At 40.5% G+C, this 23411-nt stretch overlaps 1 protein-coding gene across 4 annotated transcripts in view; it reads left to right on the top strand.

Annotated features, from left to right (window-relative positions):
* The window catches only part of BCL11B (BCL11B, BAF complex component), a 122339-nt gene that overhangs the window by 2810 nt on the left and 96118 nt on the right, over positions 1–23411 (top strand). For 2 of the 4 annotated variants that reach the window (XM_027849129.1, XM_027849127.1), the window contains exon 2: positions 12991–13356. In XM_027849129.1, coding sequence (XP_027704930.1) covers positions 12991–13356 — 366 coding nt within the window. Of the gene's footprint in view, positions 1–12987; positions 13357–23411 lie in introns of all 4 variants that reach the window. The other 2 variants (XM_027849128.1, XM_027849125.1) reach the window with 1 other exon arrangement.

The raw sequence follows: 23411 nt of genomic DNA, 5'->3' as shown, positions 1-23411 counted from the left end.
CATCCATCCATCCATCCATCCATCCATCCATCCATCCATCCATCCATCCATCCATTCATTCATTCATCTATCCATGCATCTTTCTATCTAGCTATATCTATCTATCTATCTATCTATCTATCTATCTATCTATCATCTCTTAAAAGCTGGTGGGGGGGAACAGTTTGAGTAGCAGTGTATGGAATGGAGAGAGAGAAGGAGATCAGATGTAAGGGGTGGGAAAGTCAAAGGTGGAGGAAATCGAGCAGTGCAAGGCTTTTCTAGCAAGTCTTCAACAGAGAACACAGAATTATCTGAAGACTTTTCTGAGGGTGTTTCAGGGGGAGAGAGTAGTCTAACCAGTTTTCTGGAAGGGTTATTTATTATTAAATAGCAACCAGTCTCTGTGTCCTGTGCTCACAAGGGAGGTGGGAGAGAGAAGGGCAGGGGGAAAACGGCATGAATCTGATACTGTTTTCTGGGCTCTGCATCATTTCATGTTCAGCTGTGGCTCTTTGACATCTGACGGGAGGGAGAATTGCATTCAGGGTGCAGCAGTCTCTGCCAGGCAAAGGCTCTGTTATCACTGCTCCACTGAAGTTTATTAGTTTCCACGTTATGGGAAACATTTAGATCTTCCTTGTGAAACAAACAACTGAAAATGTAGTTCATTTTTTTTTTTCCTGTTAGCTTGAATGATTATTTATAAGCTAGAAACTCATTGGCCTATGTGGGGCAGTCACCAGGTTCTCCATAATGATGCAACCTTGGATTAATGTAAATAACTGTAAAAATAAGAAGGGGACTGTAGCTTAAATAGCATCTCTAGTCTTTGTCCAGAAGTTATTACAGTGAAAGGCTCAATAATGAGCTAGTTAAATTTATAGTCAGTGAGAAAAGGTATGAGTAGAAGAGAGAGGGTTGTGTGAGACCACTATTTACTAAAACATTAAATTCTAGTTTGTTTTAAAATGTTTGTCTCAGATGAATATTCTTCCGAAGTCAGAGTGCTTAAAAAACAGAGAACAACATGAAATACTAGTAACAATAGAGCAAGCCAACAACCAATGAGGTATTTTAACAGTTGTGGGGGTAGATCAAAGAAGGGTCTGTGTGATTCCTCCTGGCAAGAATGTCCAGCAGTAAAGTGAAATTTCTTGAAGTAAAGAAAATAGCTCTGGTGCTTCATGAAGAAAATAGGATGCTTATGAAAAATTATAGACTCTATAGGGGGAATTTTTCAGCCACTGACCAATAGATTGCCTTAGAAAGATGGATCATTAGTCTTATGAATTCCCATTCTTTCAAAATAGCTGTACATTGAAAAGCCTGGATTTTGAATCCCCAGAAAGGCTAATTGTTATAGGTACATGACTAAATATAGTAATAACAACAATAATAATTATACTGTAGCTTAGAGATAGTCATGTTAACAATTCTTCTCTATCCATACACACATCTCAATTCATTCTGTTCATAAGCCTTTCTAGAATAGCAAATGCTTTTGAAGAATTTCTTACACTGAATTTTAGGAAAAAGGAAGTTTTTCCTGTTTTCCTACAGTCTTGCAGAAGGGAACCCCCGTGTGGTTAAGGACATGATCCTTATTACTTGTTAAAATTCTATAGAGTAATAAAAATATGTTCATCAAAGGGCACTATTCTGGGAAGATTTTTTTCCCCTTTTAATTCATCCCTGAGAGGTAGGAAACATACTTATGAAGTTTCTAATGTTATTAAAGGGCATTTTATCCGTGAGTGAGGAGAACAGATATTTGCTCAGTATTCATGGCTCTATAGTTTTTTGAGGTGATGGATATCTAAAATGTTTAACATAAAATAGTTTTTCCACCCAAGAAATGCAGTTGTTTTCATGATACCTATTAGTTTACTTAGAAATTCCTAGGGGAATGTAGGATTTTTGAATCAAGATTGTGTTTGGAGTGATGGCTTATTGACCACTTAGACACAAACACATCTTATGGTGTTGGACAAAGCCAACTTTTGACTCATTTCATAATAATTATCTCTTAAACATAATTGATTTTTGTTAAATGGTACAAATTACAGGTATCAGTTACTGCCTTCGGATGACAACTAATCTAAACTCTTTATCAGAATTTAGTTTTTAGCTCAGAACCTTTTAGATTTAAAAAATGTCTTGCAGAAAGTCTCCATTTCCCTTTCACATTTCCTATCTCGATTGTCTTGCATTATATATTGCTTGTGATCAAATACTTACCAAAATAAACTTTACAGGCTTTTACAGTTGAATTGCCAACCCAAGTCTCAACTATGCCCTGTGGCTTTAACTGACGAGCAGTGACAACTAGGGGGAGCTCATAGCCTGTCTCATGATAGAGGATGGTTAAATAGAGCTTGGTGTACTGGTGGTTAGGATACAATAGGATTGAAAATAATGGCTATATCGAAGGCAGTTTTCATTGCTGCAGAATGTCTTAAGTGTAAAGTTGTAATATTGATTTCCATGCAGAGATTTGTGCAGGCAAAATGAGAGTATAAGTTTGAGAAATCTATTTTCAAACAATCATTGATTTGCAAGGTTGCATTCACAGATGGTCTTAAAAACAATTAAGATTATTATTATTATTATTATTTTATTTAATGGCATGTTTCCCTATCAACCCCTAAAATTTATATCCTGAAAATTCCATAATGCTATTAAGTAATCAGGCTAACAATAATCATTAATCATTGTCGGTTGGGCTGTAGTAAATAAATCTCTCTACTACAGAGGTATACTGTACGGATATCCATGTTTGTCTGCTGTACCTATCGCAAACATACCGGAGAGGAAAGCATTCCAGCATTCAGTAGTCAGAGACTCAGAATAACTTACTGAATGGAATTTCCCTTTCTATCTAATTTTATAGTATGTACGTTTTCACTTCCAGTCACTATGCAATGATTCTGTCCTACGGAAGACAAGATGACCAGTTCCCAAAGGATATAATATGCTAAGTCATACGGTGTGTAAAAGTTTCTATGGAATACGGTGTATAGGTTGTTAGTCCATAGAGGACTGCTGTCCAATATATGTGACTGTCTTTCCAGGCTGGGACTATTTCTTACCTAAACACATAATTTCATGCTTTGATCACTGGCTTTTTGGATACATAATGCTTTCTTCTTGGAGTCCAAGAAATCCATCAGAAAACAGCAACGTTTAGTTTTCTGTTAGAGCTCAGTATACGGGTAAAGGAGGTTATACTATCACAGGAAGCAGTGCTTTATTCTAACCTGAAAGAGAAATAAATTAGGTCAGACAAAAGACTAGGGCTGTCATCAACTGTAGAAAGAGCCTTCACTCTTGAGTACAGAGGGCTAACAATTTATCTGATGATTTCTCTACTTCATTTAATGTTTGAAGTGGGGTGGTGTAAGCATATATAGAGACAGCAGCCAAGAGCCCAGAAATGAAGATGTACAGTCCCTCCAAATACTGAAGAGATCAGTGTCCCATAGGTTCTCAAAAATCGTTTTCTTTGCAGAAATCCCAAACCTCTCCCTTGTGGTCTGTCTCATTTCCACAGCGTTTAACTTTTCCCAGGAGAAGCCATGAAAGCACAGAACTCGGCAGAGACCCCTTAGATGGAAATGTGGTTTTTAAGAGTGCTACTGAGGGTAGTCCTACTGAAAAAGGGAGGTAGGGGCAGAATGAAGCAGTGTCCAAGGCCTGGTCGAATTTCAACTTAGAGGGAGAATAATTTGTCACTATTAAATGAATATCATAGAATTTTTAGAGCTGGAAGAGGCCCTAGAATCATATAATCATATAATCTCAGAGCTGGAAGGGACCCTAGAATCATAGAACACATAAGATTCAAATAGGTAGGGACTTTAGCATCATAAAACTCACAGAGTATTTATACTTGGTAGAGACTTAGAATTATAGGACGTTAAAGTTAAACAATATCTTAGAACATAGACTATCAGAGCCAGAAAGTATCATTGAATTCAACTTCATTTTACTTAAAGGAGAAACCCATGCCCAGAGCGGTCAAGTTTCTTCTACGATATCACACCAACTTAGTGGCAGAGCTGGGACGCCATTTCAAATGCTCTTTTCATTAAACTGTACCATGTCCATAATGGCTCTCTGTGCTGGCCTCCAGCCTCACCTTCAGCCATAACCTTTTGAAGAATTTGGTGTCTGGAGGTTAACAGTAGTGTCACCTATGGGCAGGAAAAGAGGAAAATTAATGATCTTTGGGGGCTGCCTCATACCACACAGTAAAGTTATTGCTGCAATACAAGTACCTTGTAGGGTCTGTGTTGCTACGTGGTGTTAGATGTGGATACGTTTATATATTTTTAATGAGGAGGGGAAAAGAAAGACATCAATAACCGTCTGCAGTATTGATGAATGTATGATTCATTCAGCTGCTGTTATTATGGCATCTTCATCTCTCACCATCGTTTATTTACTCTCATAAAAGGAGTCTGGGCCACAGGTATGCCCTCCCTTTTCAGCTGCTACTGTAAACCTCTCTCTGCTTTGTGGGTCCACAATAAGTTGCAGCTCGTGAACCTCAGTGAGATTTGGTTATGCTGGTCTCTGAGTCTCCCCATCCCACTCCCCAGAAATGCTGTGGACCATCTACCCCAAGCAGCAGCTTTTCCCAAGGCATCTATAAAAAGTGTGGAGAGCAGACTATTAGAAAACAAATGGAAGCCAAGGGACACACTTCATGTGTCTCAGGCACGTGTCAGCAAGGGGGGTTAGAGGAATATCGTCATTTTACTGGCAGAAGTGACACCAGATCGGGGATTTGATTAATGATGGCACATTCATAGGGACTTAGTTCTATATTTTTGACATATGCAAGGCTTTTGTATAGTTGCCACAATGGAAGAAATTCATATTGGGTTTTTTCTTTCTTTTTTTTTCCCCTCTGAAGCAGCTGATGATTTTGCCCGTGTGGCTTGAACATACTCAAGATAATTTGCTGAAATTCATCCCCAGATAGAACAATATTGAGGAACTTCAAAGTGGGGCTGAGGGTGGTGGTGGTGGTGGAGAAAAAACAAACCCCTCTCTGTTTTACCTAATGTTTTACCTAATGTTTTACGACCCCATACACTAAAGCCACAGCAATACAAATACATTTGATAAACGTACTAATGCAATCCTCAGTAAAGCAGCATCCTTTAAGAAAAAAAGAATGACTCAAAAGTTGAATGCTAGCGTTCTTATAATTAGCCCGGGCCTTGGAAATCATTTCACTTATAAGAAACAGGCACTTCGAAGGTCAGTGATGTTTAAATCCACTCTGGAGATCAGAGGCTTAAAGCAGGTTACCCTTCACAGGGTTGACTCCTCTGGTAGTGGAGAGGTCGATACTCAGGATCCTGTCATAGGAGGGCTTGCCTGCCTGCCTGCCTGCCTGCCTGCCTGCCGCTGCCGCCGCTGCTGCTACTGCTGCTGCTGCTGACTTTCTTTTTTAAAAGAATGGCATTAAATAAAACAAATCTAATTCGTTTGGCAACAAAGGCTGCTTTTATATCACATCATCGAAATCTCTGCTGTGGTTCTGAAGATTTAGAGCTACTTTAGTTTTACAAGACCTGCAGAATGTATTTAAAAGCTCTCTCAGTAGTAAATCTCTCTCTCTCTCTCTCTCTCTCTCTCTCTCTCTCTCTCTCTCTCTCTCCCCTTTCTCCCCCCCCCCCCCCAAAGCAACTAGTTTATTTATCAGAACATAGGTCACTCCTCTCTGGTGCTGTGTTCTTAGCATTTTATTAAGTAACATTTCAGTAATAGATCCATAAATATACCTGAATGTCTTTTTCAGCCTTTTTTTTTTTATCCCTCCTTGAATTTGTTAGACTCATACTTTTACTCTTTTTCAGTTTATGAAAGGGGGGTGGGTTGGGGCATGTTGGTCCCCGAGGCCTTAGAAAGATTTGGGATGGTTCTGAAGAGGGTGTTTTTAATGTACCAGCTCAAACTGAAATTGGATGAGACATTTATTTGAAGGGATCTATCTCTCCTTTCCTACTCTCTCTCTTCTCCCATATCTCTCTTGTCAGTGATGTTTAAATTTAGTACTTAAGGAAGACTGCTTGAAATAAGTTGTAGACCGCTGACCCTAGCCTCTTCTTATCAACTTACGAACTGACCATGGTTGCCTCGGTTAAAATGATACTTACTCTGCCAAAATACTCTTTTGATTGGCTTGTTTCAGTGGTAGGAAAAAAAAATAACAACAACAAAAAATCAATTGGCCAAATTACTTGGTACTGCATAGACTAAGACTCCCTCCTGTATAACTGCTCCAGTTTAACAATTTTTAAAATTTTCAGTTTTCAGAGGCCTGTCTTGTTTCAGGAGTGTTCTGTGCCTAGGGCCTTAGTGGAAAGGCCTTGAATCCAGTCTGTTGTGAGGGCTGAGGTGTGAGGAGCTTCCTTGGAAGTGTCTCAGTGTGGGAAGAAGCTTGTCTCCACCTCCTATGAATCAGGGCCATGAGTGTCGGTGCCAGGTCTCTATCTCTTCCTAGGGCACAGAAGGAGACGGCTAGGAGGGCCCTAGGGGTTGGTAGGGCCAGAGAGCAGATAAGGTACAGAGCAATGTTGCTCTAACTCCTGTGGTTATAACTGCCCTTCTCGTCTCTATCCCACTCCTTCCCCTTTCAGAAATAATTTAACCCTTCCGCCAAATCAATAGGTGCCTCACCCAGGCCCACTGCTTTTGAACCTGGCCTGTTAAATGTGTGGTTAACCACACTGGGTGGACAACAGCAGCAAGGCTGACTGGTCGAGGCTGGGCTGTGGCTAAGCAGGACTTAGATCTTTTGGTTGAATACTCTGAACTTGTTTTAAGACTTCTGTCATGATGTAGGAAATGCTCTAAATATACATTTGTTTTGTGTTTCTTGCTCTCCCTCTGTCTGCCTCCATGTGAGCCAGTTATTATTTGCACTGTTAAGACAACTTTATAAAAATCAGCCGTCGCTTTTTGAGTTATCTATTCAGAAATTATTCCCTACACACACACACACACACACACACACACACACCCACAATTGATTCTTTTCCCCCATCCTCCGTTATGTTCTCTTGGATACCACGAAATTAAAAATTGATGGCACGAGCTTAGAAAGTGTTGTGCTCAGTTAAATGTGAGCCTGGTGTGGCTTAGGTGCCTGGTATGAAATGAATTTTTCCTTTAGAGAAAAAAGAAGGAAAAGATCTGCTTCCCAATTTTTGGTAAACATAGGTTGTTTGGTAGATGGGAGCTTTCTGAGCCTAAGAATGCCTTTTGCAGGAAGCAGGTGTAAAAATCTTCTCATTTAGAGTTTGCTAGCTTAGTGTAGTCCAGCCCAGTCCAACCCAGCTTAGTCTGCAGACAGAGGCAGGCCGGCTCCGCCGTTCTGTAAACGTGATGACACATTACAACAATGACAATGATGACATTGGGGGCCACCCATTCTAGGAATCTATGATAGCAAACAGCCCCTACCTATCCCCCAAAATTAATTTCCGTGCACATTTTCTCTGGATTGTGGCTTACCCCTTAATGACGGGAATTTGGATTTGAATCAAAGCTGAAGAAGAAAGCACATGAAAACTCCTATCTGCTATCTGGGTGCTGTAGCCTAAGCTGCTGCTTGCTATGTAGTAAGTAGGTAGGGAGTGCTGGCCAAAAGCAGGGCTTTGAAAAGAGGACAGTTCTTTGAAGTCCCCCTTTCTGAGGTAGGATTTCCCTGAGGTAGAATGGATGCAGAGGTAATTTAGAGATGCATCAAATGCAGTTAATCAGTGCTCTGCTCGTTGGGACAACCTGAAGCTCTGAGATGGTAACTGACCAGGCAGGACAGATGAGAATATGGCATATGATGGTGCCTCTAGATAGGTTGTGTTCATTGCACAATATTGGGAAGGGGATTCCCTGCTCCCCCACCCCACATACAGACCTCTCTAACCTGATGGATTCTCAGCTACCTAAAATTCACCTTAGGCTGGATAGAATTTGACAGTGGAGAGTATTTCTTTAGAACCACACATTTGCTCTTTTTTTTTTCATGAAGTTGATGGCCTTTATTTTTGAACTCTTATAACATTCGACTTACCCACAGATTTTACCAGCTTGGGGCAGGGGCGGGTCAAGGTTATCTTTGTTCCCCAGAATGAACCTTGGGCGTCAAAGACCTAGCTTTGTTGTAGCATGGAATTTAGCCCATCTGGCCTCTTGAAGATTTTAAGGTTTTAGAATTCTCCCTCTTTTCCTCCTTTGCCATTCCTATGCCCACATTTTAATGTCATATTGATTTAATTTTAAAATAATGTTCACTATACATGTGTTTATTAATATTATTTTATGAGGTACTGAAGTAGCACAAATTTGTGTTGGGTTGAATCTTAGGGACCTGGAAAAAAATTCCCAAAAGGAAACCTCATTTTTCCTTCTTATTTCCAAAAAGCAAACGGTACGAAACTTTTGTTGAACTCAACAGCATCGGCGTCCTGTTACGTATTGGTACCAGTTCGTACTTCTGAGAGGGGGGTTACTGTCAAAAGATGCGTACAGGTCAAAGCACGCCCAGATCAAAAAGACCCATTTTCATTTCATTTTTTTCTTTTTCTACAGTGTTTTCTTTCTCATGTGGCTATGGGCAGACAGGAATGGGGGGGAGTGAAGCTGTTAGGGTCTAAATCATTCATCTGGACTTTGAGGAGATAGTAAGGAGGGTCTTGATGAGCTATAGGCCTCAGAGTACCAAGCAATGAGTGAAAAAGGGTTCCCTCTTCCTTAGGAACAATTGGATTTTGCTTGGCCCTTGCTAAGGGATCAGAAAGTATTGCTTTTTCTTTCTTTTCTTTCCTTTTTTCCCCCCTCCCCTTCTATTATGAAAACCATTGAGAGAGGGACACACACACACACACATGCATGCACACAGTCCTCACATATAACACAACAAACAACAGCCAAAGGAAATGAAACCATAGGGTATCTCTATATTGAGGGTATCTCAAAAATTTTTTTTTTCAAGCGAGAGCTCTTAGGCCTGAAACAACACCTCTACCTGGTAGTATACAAGGATCATTTGAGTTTGGGGAGGGGATAGCTGAGATGGGTCCATGTCTGGCTGCATCCCATGGGAATGATATGTGCAATAGGACTATAGAACATAACCCATGTGGCCTTGTATTAAGAAACTCTTTTCTCCTTCTGGTGAAGCCTGGCCTGTAACGTCATGTTAACATGGTTGTTGATGTATACAGGGTTTTGCTTTCCAAACTGAAAATTCTTCATTTGTTTTCTTACCATTGGATACATTAAAAAAAATTTGTTTCCCCTTTCACAAGTCCCCCCCCCCCCCACCATGCCCTCACCTATGGCAAAAAAACCAAAACAAAACAATAAAATTTTGGATTCTGATTCCTGGAATCAGGGTTGTGGATCTTCCTTCAAACTTTGGTTTTTATCTATGGGACTGGAGGAGATCAGAGATACGAATAGCGCATTCTTTACGAGGCTAGACTGGGTGTTTGCTGACTTGAAGCAAAAACTAAAAGTATAGTATAGTTAAAAATCTTTTGAAGCTTTCAGACTCAATTACTGCGGAACTTAAGGACTGACTGCATGAAGAAAGTGAAAAGCTTATTTTCTGAAAGGCAAAGGCTGCCCAAAAATGAAAGAATACCAGATGTTACCACTCCCCGCAACCCCCCCCCACCCAAGTGCTGTTACTAAGTCCTTAGCAAAAGAGGAGAGGAATGTTTTCGAAATAGGCATATGTGAACTCTGCTAATTTTTAGATTAGTCTGTGTTTCTCATGAATTAAAAAATGAATTCAAAATCATTTAGCTGGATCTCTTAGCAGGAACTTAAATCTGTTTAGAAATTTTTGGTACTTCTAATCTAAACAGTGAATTATGAAATGGGAAGAAAAGTTAATGAAAACATTTCTCACACCCCGATGAGATGATGAAGTCAAGAGAAAATTTTATTTTAGGTCAGATGGAGGCCTAAGAATCATAACTCAAAAGACATACATATATTTAAGCTTCGATCTGTTCCCACTGAGGTGGGGTTCAAACCTGTGGCAGGTACTTTTTTTACCCCTGCTACCTCTCTTAACCTTATCGTTTATCCCTTGTCTCCTTTCAACTCTCCATTTCATTTTGTCCTTTTAGCTTTTTTTTTTTACTTCATCTCGTTTGTGCTAAAAAAAAAATATTTTGACATCCTCCTCTTATCTATTAGGGATCCTTCTCTAGAAATAGTGCACAATACATCCTTATATTTCTAAAGAACTGTTTTCACAGTACTCTCCTTTGGCTCTGAAATTATGTATATGTAATTGGTAATTAAAGGTGCGAGCTTTTCAATATAAACAATATTGCTCAATGTTAGATCGTTAAAGGGAGCAGAGGCACTAAATAATTACCTTTTACATTCTGACAAACTGTTCACAGAAATCCACTCTCCCTAGCATCACTATTCAGCAGAAGGGTTATGATTACATTTTCAGTATGGCAAAGCATCTTTTCATAAAATAAATTGGTAAATTAATTATGTAGTATTGTCTTCAAACTCCCTTTAAAGTAAACTCTGATTTTTTTTTAAAGGAGTAATTAATGGTTTCCAGAATGTGTATTGTGTTTGCTGTTTAGTTACCTTGTAGATTTTCTTTGTTACAACTCCGCAGACAGCAGCCTTTTGGTGTGGATTTCTTCGCCTATGTGATATTTTTCTATTTCCACATTTCTAATGCATTTCTACATTTACCTCATTGGGAACTCAGCTCAGCCTTCTCTTTGCTTCTACTCAGCAGAATCCTGAATTATAGTTTTCTTCCTGCTATCCAGACACACACACACACATACACACACATACATACATACATACATACATACATACACATACATCTCCTGTTTGTGATACATGTACATATTACACGCATAGATGTGGACTGTTGGGGAAACTTCCCTGAGGAAGCATGTGCTACTATCAGGGGAAATAATAGGCCCGTGATTTATTTGGAGGATGGGAGATGCCACAGAAATTTTTCCTTGAATTATCTGTTCCTTGGCTCTGACCATTTAATAACTTCACAGCCACGGAATGCATTTTTCCCCGTCATCTCTGTTCCCTACTCTTTCGTGGTTTCCATTATTCTTTGCTAAATACTGAACAGTTTAAAATTTACCTTGCTTCTCTGGTTTCAGACCTTTGTCTAGTTTGCCTGACTGTCAGAACTTGAACGCCTTTTATTCTGTCAGAATGCTAATATTTGCATTTCTAAAATTCCAACAAAATCTCAGATCCTGAGGGGATTATGAAACCTTTATATGTCCCCTTTGTTTTGATAGGAAATTTTAGGCTGTAAAGTTAAAACTGTCTTACCTTTATATGTCCCCTTTGTTTTGATAGGAAATTTTAGGCTGTAAAGTTAAAACTGTCTTCCTTAAGTGGCTTGTTACCTTCTAAGATCTTCATCATCTTCAAACCACTTTATTTTCCCCTCCCCCCAACCATCTAATAAACAGATATAGATACATAAGGCAAAATAAAAATATATTTTCTTTTTAATTTAACAGACACTAACTGAGCACCTACTGTGTGCAAGGCATTGAAAGTGTATTGCGGCCTGGAAACATGGCCTCCTGTGTAAGAAAATAAAACCAACCAGGAAAAAAAATATCAGTGGCTAGTTGGTAATGGTTGAGACAAATCAATTAGGGAAATAGAATTCTGACCGACAACTTGAAAGCAATGCAATCCCCCCCTTTTTTTGGTGGGGGGGGTGGGGGGGAATATCTTATAATTGTCACTGCTACCCTTTGAGCGCTGTCAACCTATCACAGTAGCCTGGCCTTTCCGGTGCTGTTTTCTAGGTGACAGCCTGTCCTCAGGTACGGAATTTTGAGAAAGGTTTAGAGTATGTGGGAGAAGTTATTTCACTTTATTAAAACTCAGTTTCCTCATCTGTACAATGTATTTCATAGTACAATGTACAATGAATTTAATAGTACAATGAATTTAATAGTAAGGGCCCTCCCTGCCTTATACGGGTTGTTTAGGAGTACATCCTTTCTAAGTTTTAAAGCAGTGAAATAATAGGCATAGGGACTAGACTTGGGATTTCATTAATACTGGGAACTCTCAGTGAGGGAATTTCCTCTACCATGTAGGATGGCATTTTCTCTGCATCCACTACTCTTGGAAGGCCGCCTAGGGAGCTGAGTGGTTAAGTGACTTGCCCTGAGCCACACAGCATTTCTTTGTCAGAGGTGGAACTTTAATCCAGATTTTACCAGTTTTAAGGCTAGCTCTCTCTCCACTCTGTCACACTAATTAATAATAATAATTGTTAAGACCTCTATAGCACTTACTGTGTACCAGGCACTGTGCACATAATATCTTTACAGATATTATCTTATTTGGTCCTCATAACAACCCTGGGAAATAAATACTATTATCATCCCCATTTTACAGATGAAGAAACTAAGGCAGTCAGAGGTTAAGTGACTTGCTCAGGATCACATAGAGGCTCAGTTCTTCCTGATTCCAGGGCTGGTGCTTTATCCACTGTGCCACCTAGGTGTCTCTATTATGACGTCTCCAGTAACAAGAGTAGAGACTTAATTATGAATGTCAAAAAGGCCAAAATAAGTTGCCCTCTTATCAGGAGGATACTGGAGATCCAAGCCTGATAAAATACCTTTTGGCTTATATGGGCTTACAGGAATGCCAGAGCCTTTTGGGAAGAAGCCAGTGTGAACCAAGGCACCATAGCATTTTATGAACATGAGATCCTTTTCTAAGCAGGGCTCTTTTTGTTAGTTGGGATGGTGACTGAGTTAGGGGTAGAAACAAAAAGGGGAAAATAAAGGAAGGAGAGGCAGGCATTAAGATCCACACTTGTGAGCTTCCGCTTTTCCTAGTTTGACTGTTCAAATATTTTCGAGCGCTTAAGCCCATCTTTTTTCTCTCTGCTCCCTCTCCTCCCCTCTCCCCCTTTCTCTTCTCCATGTTAAGCAGAGGCTGACCATGTGGAAGCCGCCATTGTCGACGAAGATGAAGGTCTTGAGATAGAGGAACCGGGTGGCCTCGGGCTGACCACAGGTGGGACAGATCCAGACTTGCTGACCTGTGGACAGTGTCAGATGAACTTCCCCTTGAGAGACATCCTGGTGTTTATAGAGCACAAGAAGAAACAGTGTAGTGGAAGCCTTGGTGTTTGCTATGAGAAGAGCCTGGATAAAAGCAGTCCCCCCCCTTCGTCACGCTCAGAGCTCAGGAAAGTGTCAGAGCCAGTGGAAATCGGGATCCAAGTCACCCCGGATGAAGAAGATCGTCTACTGACGCCCACAAAAGGAATTTGTCCGAAGCAGGAAAATATTGCAGGTATGGCATGTTCCCTTCTCCCATCTTCTACTTAAGTACATACTTGAATGGCTCTCCCCCTATCGCACACCTGCCATGAGGTAGAGGCAACCCAAAAACAGGGCAGTAGAGTATGAGGGCCACGGCACTGGTGCTTACAGTCTGCCATGTTTTTGCCTGACTGTGCCAGTGACGTATGAGAAGAGCTTTTGGGAGCTTTGCAGGTTGGTCATTAAGGACCACCACGAGAGTGCCAGATGTATCAATATATTTACCCAGAAACTTCTGGGGAGTCTTGTTTTCTGAGGTGTCCACTCTCTGCACTGGGACCTTAGGAAATGATGTGCATAGGGTTTAGAGGACATAATTAATCTTTTTTTTTTTTTTTTTGGTGAGTGGCTTTCTCTTTGCGTTATAATCAAGTTGAACCCATCACTGCTGCCAGAAGTAAAAGATAGAGTGGAAACAGTAGCATGGAAGTGGGAGTTGTGGAACTAGTCCCAGCTTTTCTATAAACTTGCTTAGGCAAGTCATTTCTTCATTCTGGGACTCAGTTTCCTTCTCTGTAAAATAGTTAGGGCTAAACCAGGAGGCAGTGTCATATAATGGAAAGAACCCTGTATCAGAAGACACAGGTTTGAGTCTCTACTCTGCTCCTCACTAGCTTTGTGATAAGTCAAATAGCCCCTGTTAACCTCAGTTTCCCCATCTGTAAAATACAAGGGAGGCCAATTCCAAGATCCCTTTTAATGGTAGGGTTCTGTTTTGTGGAGATTTCCCAGAATATCCACTGTGGTTCAGGGAAGTGGGATATGCTACCCTAGCCACATTGGCGAACTACCTGAATGTTTTTCCCTGTGTACAGGTATACTCTCCTATAGAACTTCAGCACATGCTTACCTTCTTTTTGGCCCATTTCCTCTCAAAAGTGCGGTTTTACGAGAGGTGCCTCTTTCTGTCAGCTTGCTATTTCCTTCCGAGCATCGAGACGCTCCATCCAGAGCAGCAGACCTTTTTTTGTGTGCTTGTGTCTGTCTTGGGTGGAGTCTATAAACAATACCACTGACTAGAGCAAACACCAGCTGTGGCCTGGTGGGAAGAGCCCCAAGGGCTTCCTACTTTTTACTGTCCATGTCACCATGGGCTAGTCACTTCCCCTCACAGGGGCATCTCTAAAATGGAGGGCTTTTTGACAGTTTCCTTCTAGCTCTAAAACCAATGTTCTTAACTACTAGTATTTTCATTGTTGTGAATAGAGGGGGATTGGAGTAAATAAGAGTCCACCATGGGCTTTTAAAGGTTTGGAATAGGGCCGTCTCTTTTTCCATTGGCGTATCTACACTTAACCTGGAAATAGGAAAGTTTTCTTTTACCTTCTTCGCTCTTCCTCATGTGCTGCTCTTGGATTCGCATTTTCTGTACTAGCTGCAGCCTCAGCACTGATCCATTGTAACCTTGCTCTGTCCCTGACTATCCACCTGTGCGAGCATAGACAAGTCGTTTCCCTGCCTTCTCTGGACCTCATTTTCCTCATCTGTGAAATAAGGCCAGTAGACAAGATGATGTCGCTAAGGGTGGCTTCCATCGCTGACATCCTATGATTATGGGTCCCTTCTGGCTCTAGATTCCATAACTAGATGAACTTGCTGGCCCTGCCTTCCTCCAAAATACCATGACCAGATGGCATAAACCTCTGCGCTCATTGAAGTAGGCTAGAGGTTTTCAGAGAGAATGCTTGGACCACATTGGGCTAATTAAAGGCATCAGAGGTGGTGACCTGATTTTTTCCTCCGGTGACTCCCTGAGGTACAGAGGCTGCTCTTGAAGGTTGGAGAGCAGCTAGTGGCAATTTTAATCTTTGGTGGAGCTCCTGCTTCCTCTGTTGAAAGTGTTCTGTTGAGGGGCAGCTGGGTGGCACAGTGGATAGAGCACCAGCCCTGGAGTCAGGAGGTCCTGAGTTCAAATTTGGCCTCAGACACATAACACTTACTAGCTGTGTGACCCTGGGCAAGTAACTTAACCCCGCTGCCTAACCCCCTCCCCCAAATAGACAATGAAGAAATAAAATTATCACTTTAAAAAAAATAAAAGAAAGTGTTCTATTACTTCTGTGCCTAGCCAGTCAAAGGGGATTCAAAAGCCGCCATTTGCCAAGGCCAGAATCCAATGGTTGATTTTTTTTTTTAAAAGTTCTTGGGATGTTTTGGGATGACTGTTGCCACTATTGCACCTGTTCTGTCATGTGGTATGGTGGAAAGTTACTAGAATAGTAATCAAGAGACCTAGGTTCTGGTCCTAGCTCTGTGATTTTGGGCAAGTCATCTTGCTTTTCTGGGCCTCAGTTTATTCTGTAAACACTGAACCAGATGATCTTCAAAATTCCTTTCAACTTTTAATTCTCAGATCTGTTTGAGGGTAGGATGAGAACCTTGGGATGGTGTAGGCAGAGAATTTACTGTCCCAGGATGAGAAAGAGCAATGAGAGCTCTTACTCTTTTCCCAACTCAATCAAGATCAGAAGGAAATTTTTATGAGAGGCACTTAAAATACAAAAATAAAAGTTATTTTGGGTAGACTTCCCGAACATGTTATGCAGATAGGAATAATTGTGCAAATGTGGCAGTGTCTTCTTAATTAAGGACCAAACTGTTAGATGAAAAAGGTGGGGTGGCTTATTGGTTCCCAGTGCTCCCCCCTTTCCTGTACTTAAAAAAAAGATCAGAGGAATAGTTTTCATCAGGAGTATAGAATGCTTGACATTGTAGCCAGGCAGGGCAGCCATGAAAACCTCACGAGAAGTCCTTAGAAAGGCTTTGGTGGAGTATACCTAGGGCCAGAATTCTCTCTCAATAGAAAGGCTTTTTGCATTTGCTAGAAAAATTGGAACCTAAATTTAACACTGAAGGTATTTCCCAGTGAGAGTCCATAGATCATTATTGTTAAATTTGTTTTAAAAATCAACTAAATATGATTTCATAAAAGGAAAAGATAATTTCTAAGGAAGCTTTACCCTCAGCCCTTCTCACTTTGTTTTTTGGTTGTGATACTGTAGTACTCTACAATACTGTATGAATGGCAACAGATATTGTTGGCCTTTCTGCACTGCAACAGGGCGAATGGATTTCTTTATTCCCAAAGAAATATGTAAAATAATCCCTTAGAAGTATAAGGGGAGATATGTATGTTCAAAGCATTTAAAACGTTCGTTTAATCAAAGGCACCAAATATAGTACATGTTGTGGCAGCCGAGGAAGACCGTTACATTGAAATAGCAAATCCTGGTCTTTTTCTCTCCCTTTTTCCGTTTTTCCTTCACACTTTTGGAACTAACTAATTTTTTTATTTATTTAACAAAAAGGAAAGATTAAAGAATAAAACTTCAGTGGCTCAAATGTATAAAGTAATTTAATATGGTGGAAGCATTAATTATTTTAGCTTAATTGAATTCTGAGGACTGCAGTAGTTGCATTTTTGTAGACAAGCCCTGTTTATTATTTCTCTGTGTAGATTAACAGTAAAGGAAACACAGATAACTTTCAGTTATTTATTGTCAAATAAATGTGTCAATTCATGTGTAAAGCAAGCTGTTCAAAGATAATTGAGTCTTTATATTTTAAGAGGGAGACTGGAAATCATAGGCGATGGGCTGCTTTGGCTTCCAGAAATACACACAGCTGCTGCCCAGGCCAGGCGGTGGCTGCCCATGGTGCTGCTGGATGCTCCTGCCCCCCTGCCCCCAACCCTGGTGGGACCTTTTTGAATTTCTGTGAAGTTTTCATTTGTCGTGTTGTGAGCTTGCACATGTGCCTCAGTTTCTTCTTCTGTAAAATGTATAAGTTGGACTCTGTGATCTCTAGAAGCCTCTTCTTGCTCTTACATTCTGTATTCTCTGATTGCAAGGGCCCGTACTGACAGTCTGTGATTTTCCTATTCCTTCGGCTCAACAGAGGTATAGTTAGGTAAGCTGCTGGTAGTGGTCTTAGCTACCTAGAACCTACATCATCCTAAGGCCTAATGGTGGCAAAAATCCCCTGGGCTTGGCAAAAAATCCCTGGGGCCTGGCAACCCACAGCTATAGGTTCCAATCCTTGATGTGCCTTGAGGGGCATTATGGAGAAGTGCCAAAGAATATTTCCCCCAAAGAATCTGGGGTGCTGAAATTATACCACCAGACAAGTAAGGGTCTTCTTTGAAGATAGAAAATATCTCTTTGGATAATGTAAGACATTAAGCTGCTATCCTACATCCCACTTAAGTATGAATTACATCCTTTGCAAATAACAGCTGAGAGCTGGGCACTAAAGAAATGGGAACTTTGATGGTGGGCAGGACATAGCAGGGAAAGCTATAGTTTTGCAGTGTTCGATGTTGTTTGGGTAGGCAGATTGAGTTTGGTGAATACCAGGAGTGGTAAGTGGGGTACACATGCTGAAGATGATGGAGAATATTGTAGACAGAGTTTGCTATCTTCTCTGTTTTTTTTCCCAGGGTCAGTCTATCACTTTGGGGCCTTTGGCAAAGATCCACAATCAGCCCCGAACCTGGAATAGCATTTTGATGAATAAATGAATTTACTGTTCTACAAGGATCATCTTTGGGGAACCGACCATCTTATTTGAAGGAGGCCAATCTTACATATTGATGATATAATTAATGTCATACTTTGCCATTGTTGTACCTTCAATTTGTGTCTTCTTTAAAGGTGGCAAGTGAAATACATGTTAGATTGGCAGTCAGGAAACCTGAATTTGAATCTCATCTCAGCCATTTAGAAGCTACAGATGGGACCATTGCTTAGAGCTGCAGGGGATCTTAGAAAACATCTAGTTCAGGGGTGGGGAAACCTGGGCCCTTGAGGCCACCTGTGGCCTTCTAGGTCCTTGGGTGCGGCCTTTTGACTGAGTCCAAGTGTTACAGAACAAATTCTTTTATTAAGAGGATTTGTTCTGTGAAGTTTGGATTCAGTCAAAGGGCCACACTTGGAGACCTCGAGGGCCACATGTGGCCTCAAGGCCTCAGGTTCCCCACCCCTGATTTCTAGTTCAACCCCCTCATCTTACAGATGGTACTATCCAACCCTGGGTGCTTCACTTAATTTTTTTGAGCCTCAGTTTCCCTTATCAGGAAAATAGGGATAATAATTGTGATATATTACTGTGAGGAAAGCACTTTATAGAGACTTCCAAGTACTATAGAAATGTAGATCATTATTATTAATATTTTTCCCTGAAAGAACTCTTCAGAGAAAGTTGATTGGGAATATCTATAACCTCTTTCCCTTGATCCAACCTCTCTCTGAAGTCCTGATCTGATTGACTGTACTGTAAGCAATCTCCCTAATGTCTCTCCATTTTTTAGTGATTTGAGGAGAAGAGGTTAGATCTCAGGTTTTGAAAGAAAATGTACGTCTATAAGACATGCTTGCAATGGGTCACCTTTGACTTTCATAAGAAGGAAATAGTTTGAGATTTGGTGTTTGCTTTGGAAGGCTTGCAACTATTATTTTTCTAACTCAACTAGCTGGTCTTCATTTATTCAGACAGTACAAGTCTCATTGGCTGAGCATATTACTAATATCTGTGTTTGAGGTGGAAGTTTATTTTACATTTATACAGCTCTTTCAGGAGAGTACCACCATTTTGGTTTTCTCCTCCCTGGGACTCATCTCCAAAACAAAAGAGACTGGACTAGATGAACTCTCACCTCTATACTATTTCTATGATTCTATGAATTAGTGCCAAAGTAGGACAACCACCTCCCACCTCAACTTTAAGTTCTTATTATTACTGTTATTATTACAGTAACCATGTGATAATGGTGAAGACAAATACAGGTTGTCCCAAAAGTCTTAGTGCAGTTTAAAGCTGGTAGAGTGGTTAAAGCTTACAACTACACGAAAACTTTTGGGATACCCATGTACACAAAGGACACGGAAGTGGTGAGATTTAGGTTCTAATCCCAGCTCTGCCACTAATTTGTTGTGCAAGTGCTACTTCATTTCTGTGGGCCTTGGTTTCCCCAAATGTGAAACGAGGGAGTTGGACCAGATGATTTTTAAGATCTTTTTCATTTCTAATGTTCTATAATTCTGTGGTCTCTGTTAATATGCTGGGGAGTTTTCCTATATATAAAACCTAACTTTGGGTCCTTGAAGGAAAATCTCTCTTAGTTATTACCTCCAAGATACTTTCCTGAGGTTTCACATTATACAGCCACTGTAGGAAATACTCTTGATCATGGATAATTTTTTTGGGGGGGGGGCATGGTATCATTCATTCCATAACAAAATGAAGCTGTAATGGCATGAATTAGCCAGCAGCTGTTAATCACAGTTTTAACTTCTTCCCCCCCAGAAATGTCAGTTAACTTGGGGAAGGGCTGGAGACTCAAAAGTGACAGGAGGCTGTTTCTCCACCATAGGCCAGAGGTGGAAGTGTTCTTCTACGTCCTTTTCTCAGTGTTCCAGACTTCTAAGTAAGTCTTCGTCTGGAACTGGGGTAAGCAGTTGTGGGGAGTATCACGGAAGTCATTCGTGGAGAAGGCAGAGTGGCTTTAGCTGTTGACCAGCAAGTGGGATTCTTTGCCATAAGCACTAGACCTTACATAGTTGAACTCGGTGTGTTTGAAGAGAAAGGTTTCCTGTCAGCTGCAGGATTTTAATTCTATAACTCTAGCTCCGTGAATGCTCATTTTGGGTCTTAAGTAATTTTTTTTAAACTAAAACCTGCCAGTGAGAAAAACTAAATTGCATATGCTGCAAACTAGAGATAAACACTACTTCAGGTTGCCTTGAAATAAATGAATTTGATATATTTAGAATTGTTATTTCCCCTCCAAATTAAGATTAGTTAAATCCACATGTGTTGTACAGTTGATTGTTAACTCCATGGCGTGGGTTATCTTTCTTTCTTTTTTGTTTTTTTCCTCTTTCCCCAAATCGTGACAGCTAATTATTTTTGCTGCCTGTATTGAGACATTTATGTGCACTCGGTGTTCCGCATAACAAACTTGCTGCTTTTACTTTAACTTTGGGGTGCTTGTAGCCATCATGGGTGGCACTCTGACATAGAGAAAGAAAGGCATATAAAAGAGAAATCAGTGGATCTAAAGCTGGGAAGGACCTTGGAGGCCATTTGACAGATGAGAAAACTGAGGACCAGGTTTTCAAGTTTACATAAGTAGTAAAGGTCAAAGGTTGGGGTAAGATCCTTGTTTGAGTCACCAGACTTTCAAGTGAGGTTAGGGACAGAAGTCCTTGGGCACCATTGCTCTGAAATATGATGCATTCTCGTTGAGTATGCTTTGCCTCAAGAAAGCTATCCACATGGCACAAGATTGGTTCTTGGTGACCAGCCTTTCAAAAGTCTTTGTTGCACATCTCTGCATTTATTTTTAAGAGAACCTTAGAAATTGAAAGTGTCCATTGAGAACAGGCTTCCACCTTAGAAGAGGATTCAATCCACAAAATCCCTGATGGGTGGGTGGTACTAGTAACAATAGTGTTTTAAGGTTTACATTGCACTTTACACAAGTTGCCTCATTCGAACCCCACTATAATCCTATGTGGTAGGTACCCCAAGTACCCTGCTTTTCAGGGGAGAAGATTTGGATTTCAGAGAGGTCAAATGGTTTGCTTGTGGCCACACATCTAGCAAGTGTTAGAGGCAAGACTCAAACCTAGGTCTCTTCTGACACCAGGCTCAGGACTCTCTTCCCCTGTGCCACACGGTCTTCGCTTGAACACCTCCAGTGAAAGGAGGGAATTCACAAGGCTGCCCATTCCATTGTGGGACAGCTGGCTTCTTTGTAGCCTGGACTGGATAGCATGAGAGCTGCTTCAGTGGGCCAGCGGGCAGTCTCTGAAGAAGTGTGACACTAGAGCAGTGGGTTATAGTTTCCATTTTTATTAGAAACATTTCCCTTGGCCACAACATGATTTCGATTAGGCATTGTGCCCGCTGCCTCTGCTAATGTGCATGGGTGGTATAAAAACTTCCAGCAGTCATTCAGCAAAGAGGGAGCCAAGGAGGCATGGGCAGGGTAGGGAGGCAGACAACGGGGCACCCAGGGAGAAGTAAACTTGTAATTCTTTCTCATCTTGTAGCAAAAAGTTAGTAGTTGACTTGCAGTTTTTATTAGATGTTTGACAGTTACTTTTTGCTAATTTTCATACCTGACTAATGCAAACCGGCCTGCTCAAAATTGGGGAAGAGTGGGCTCCCAGTGCGTTGGTGGGGCCCACAGTTAACAAAGCAGCTTGTCACCTCTGCACACCTGGGTTGAACTCTTCTCTCTGAGATCACTAGGGAAAATGAACCTGGGGAGTTTGGATTTTTAATATTAGTTTGAATTTAGATAGTAGCATCGGATACTTTTTGCAAGCATTTTTCTCTTCCATTAACTCACTCCAACCACGTAACAATATGGTGTAGCCTCAAGCAGGTACGATGACGACATTTTATAGAGAGAGAAATGGAGGCAACACAGAGGTTCAGTGATTTGCCCAAAGTAATAATACACTGAGTAATGACTGACATTTGTATAGCGCTTTACTTTAGGTTTGTGAAGCAATCTGCATACATTTTGTTCACAGTAATCTGGTGGGAGAAATACTACAAGGATATTGAATAGCGTCACTGAGGGGAAAGTATGCTGGATCTGGCATCAGGAAGACCTGAGTTCAAATTCATTATCAACAGTTGTTAGCTGTGTAACTGAGGGCAAATCACTTCATCACCCTGTGTCTAGGTTTCCCATCTTGTATAGAGAGATAACGCCTATAAGCACACAGATTTTAAGCCTCTGGTTTAAGTAAGATAACACATAGTGGATGTAAAGCACTTGGAAATCCTTAAAGGGCCATGAGAATGTCAGTTATTATTATATTGACTAGAGAGGAGGAAACTGAGGCTCAGAGAGATCTTTATCTATAAAATGGTGTAAAAGAAGTGGTGCTAAGTTCAGGTGAATTAATGAATAGGAAATTATTTTGAAAAAAAGGATGAGGCCACAGAAATCTAATATTACAAATATTAAACTCAAATTGCTAAGTTTGATGGGAGTTGGGAGAATGGAGAAGTCATTGTGGAATGAAATATTTGGAAAAGGCACCCTAAGAGAGAAAGTTTTTTTTAATTAAATAAAAATCAACTTCTTAGTTTTGTATCACCTAATGACCTTGTCCATAGTCTCTTGAATTAAAAAGAATCACATGCAGGGTTTGAACCCAGGTTTTTGCTAACTTCCATGTCCAACACTCCCAAGTATACAGCCTGCACCAAATTAAAATATAATTGGGAAATATTTAACAAAAAAATAAAAATAAAACATAGATATTACTGCATTTTAAAACTAAGACAATATGCTGTATGTAGACATGCTTATCTTTATCGTTACCCATTAGTAGCCCTTACTTCTATCTGAGTTTGACCCCACTGGTGTATAGTAAACAGCACTGTGTGAGGAGGTAGCAGACGTGAGTTCTACTACCACATGACCTCGGGCAAATTACTTGCCCTTTTGGGCCTGTTTGTAGGGTTGAAATAGATGATTTCTAGGATCTTTTCCAGCTCAAAAAATGCTGATTCCTATGTTAAACTAAAGCAGTGAGAGGGGATTCAGAATTTCCCAAGCTTCAAAACAGTTGAAAGAGAGATTTCCAACAGATAATCAATGATCATGATGCTTACTGTTTATTATTTCAGCTCCTTCCTGGAACTTTATCTAGGGATCTCAGTTATGATAAGAATGTTGGACTTGGTGCCAAGAAGACCAGAGTTCAAATCTTACCTTAGACACATACTAGTTGTGTGACCCTGGGCCAGTCACTTAGCCTCATTTTCCTCATACACATAAAATGTGTATAATAATAGCATCTACATACAGGGTTACTGTGAGGATCAAATGAGATAAGGTATATAGAGTGCTTTGCAATCCTTAGGGTGTTATTATTATTATTATTATTAAACTCCTTTAGCTGTGCACACATAGTAGAAACACACTTTGATGGGAGACTGTTAACTGAGATACATCAGATGCCTTGGAAAACTCAGAGAGATCTGATTAAAGTGAAAACA

Source organism: Vombatus ursinus, unplaced genomic scaffold (genome assembly GCF_900497805.2).
Source record: "Vombatus ursinus unplaced genomic scaffold, bare-nosed wombat genome assembly UNPS02007284.1, whole genome shotgun sequence".
NCBI lineage: Eukaryota > Metazoa > Chordata > Mammalia > Diprotodontia > Vombatidae > Vombatus > Vombatus ursinus.
Note: the sequence above shows the minus strand (reverse complement) of the source record. Positions and strands in the feature narration are given on the sequence as shown.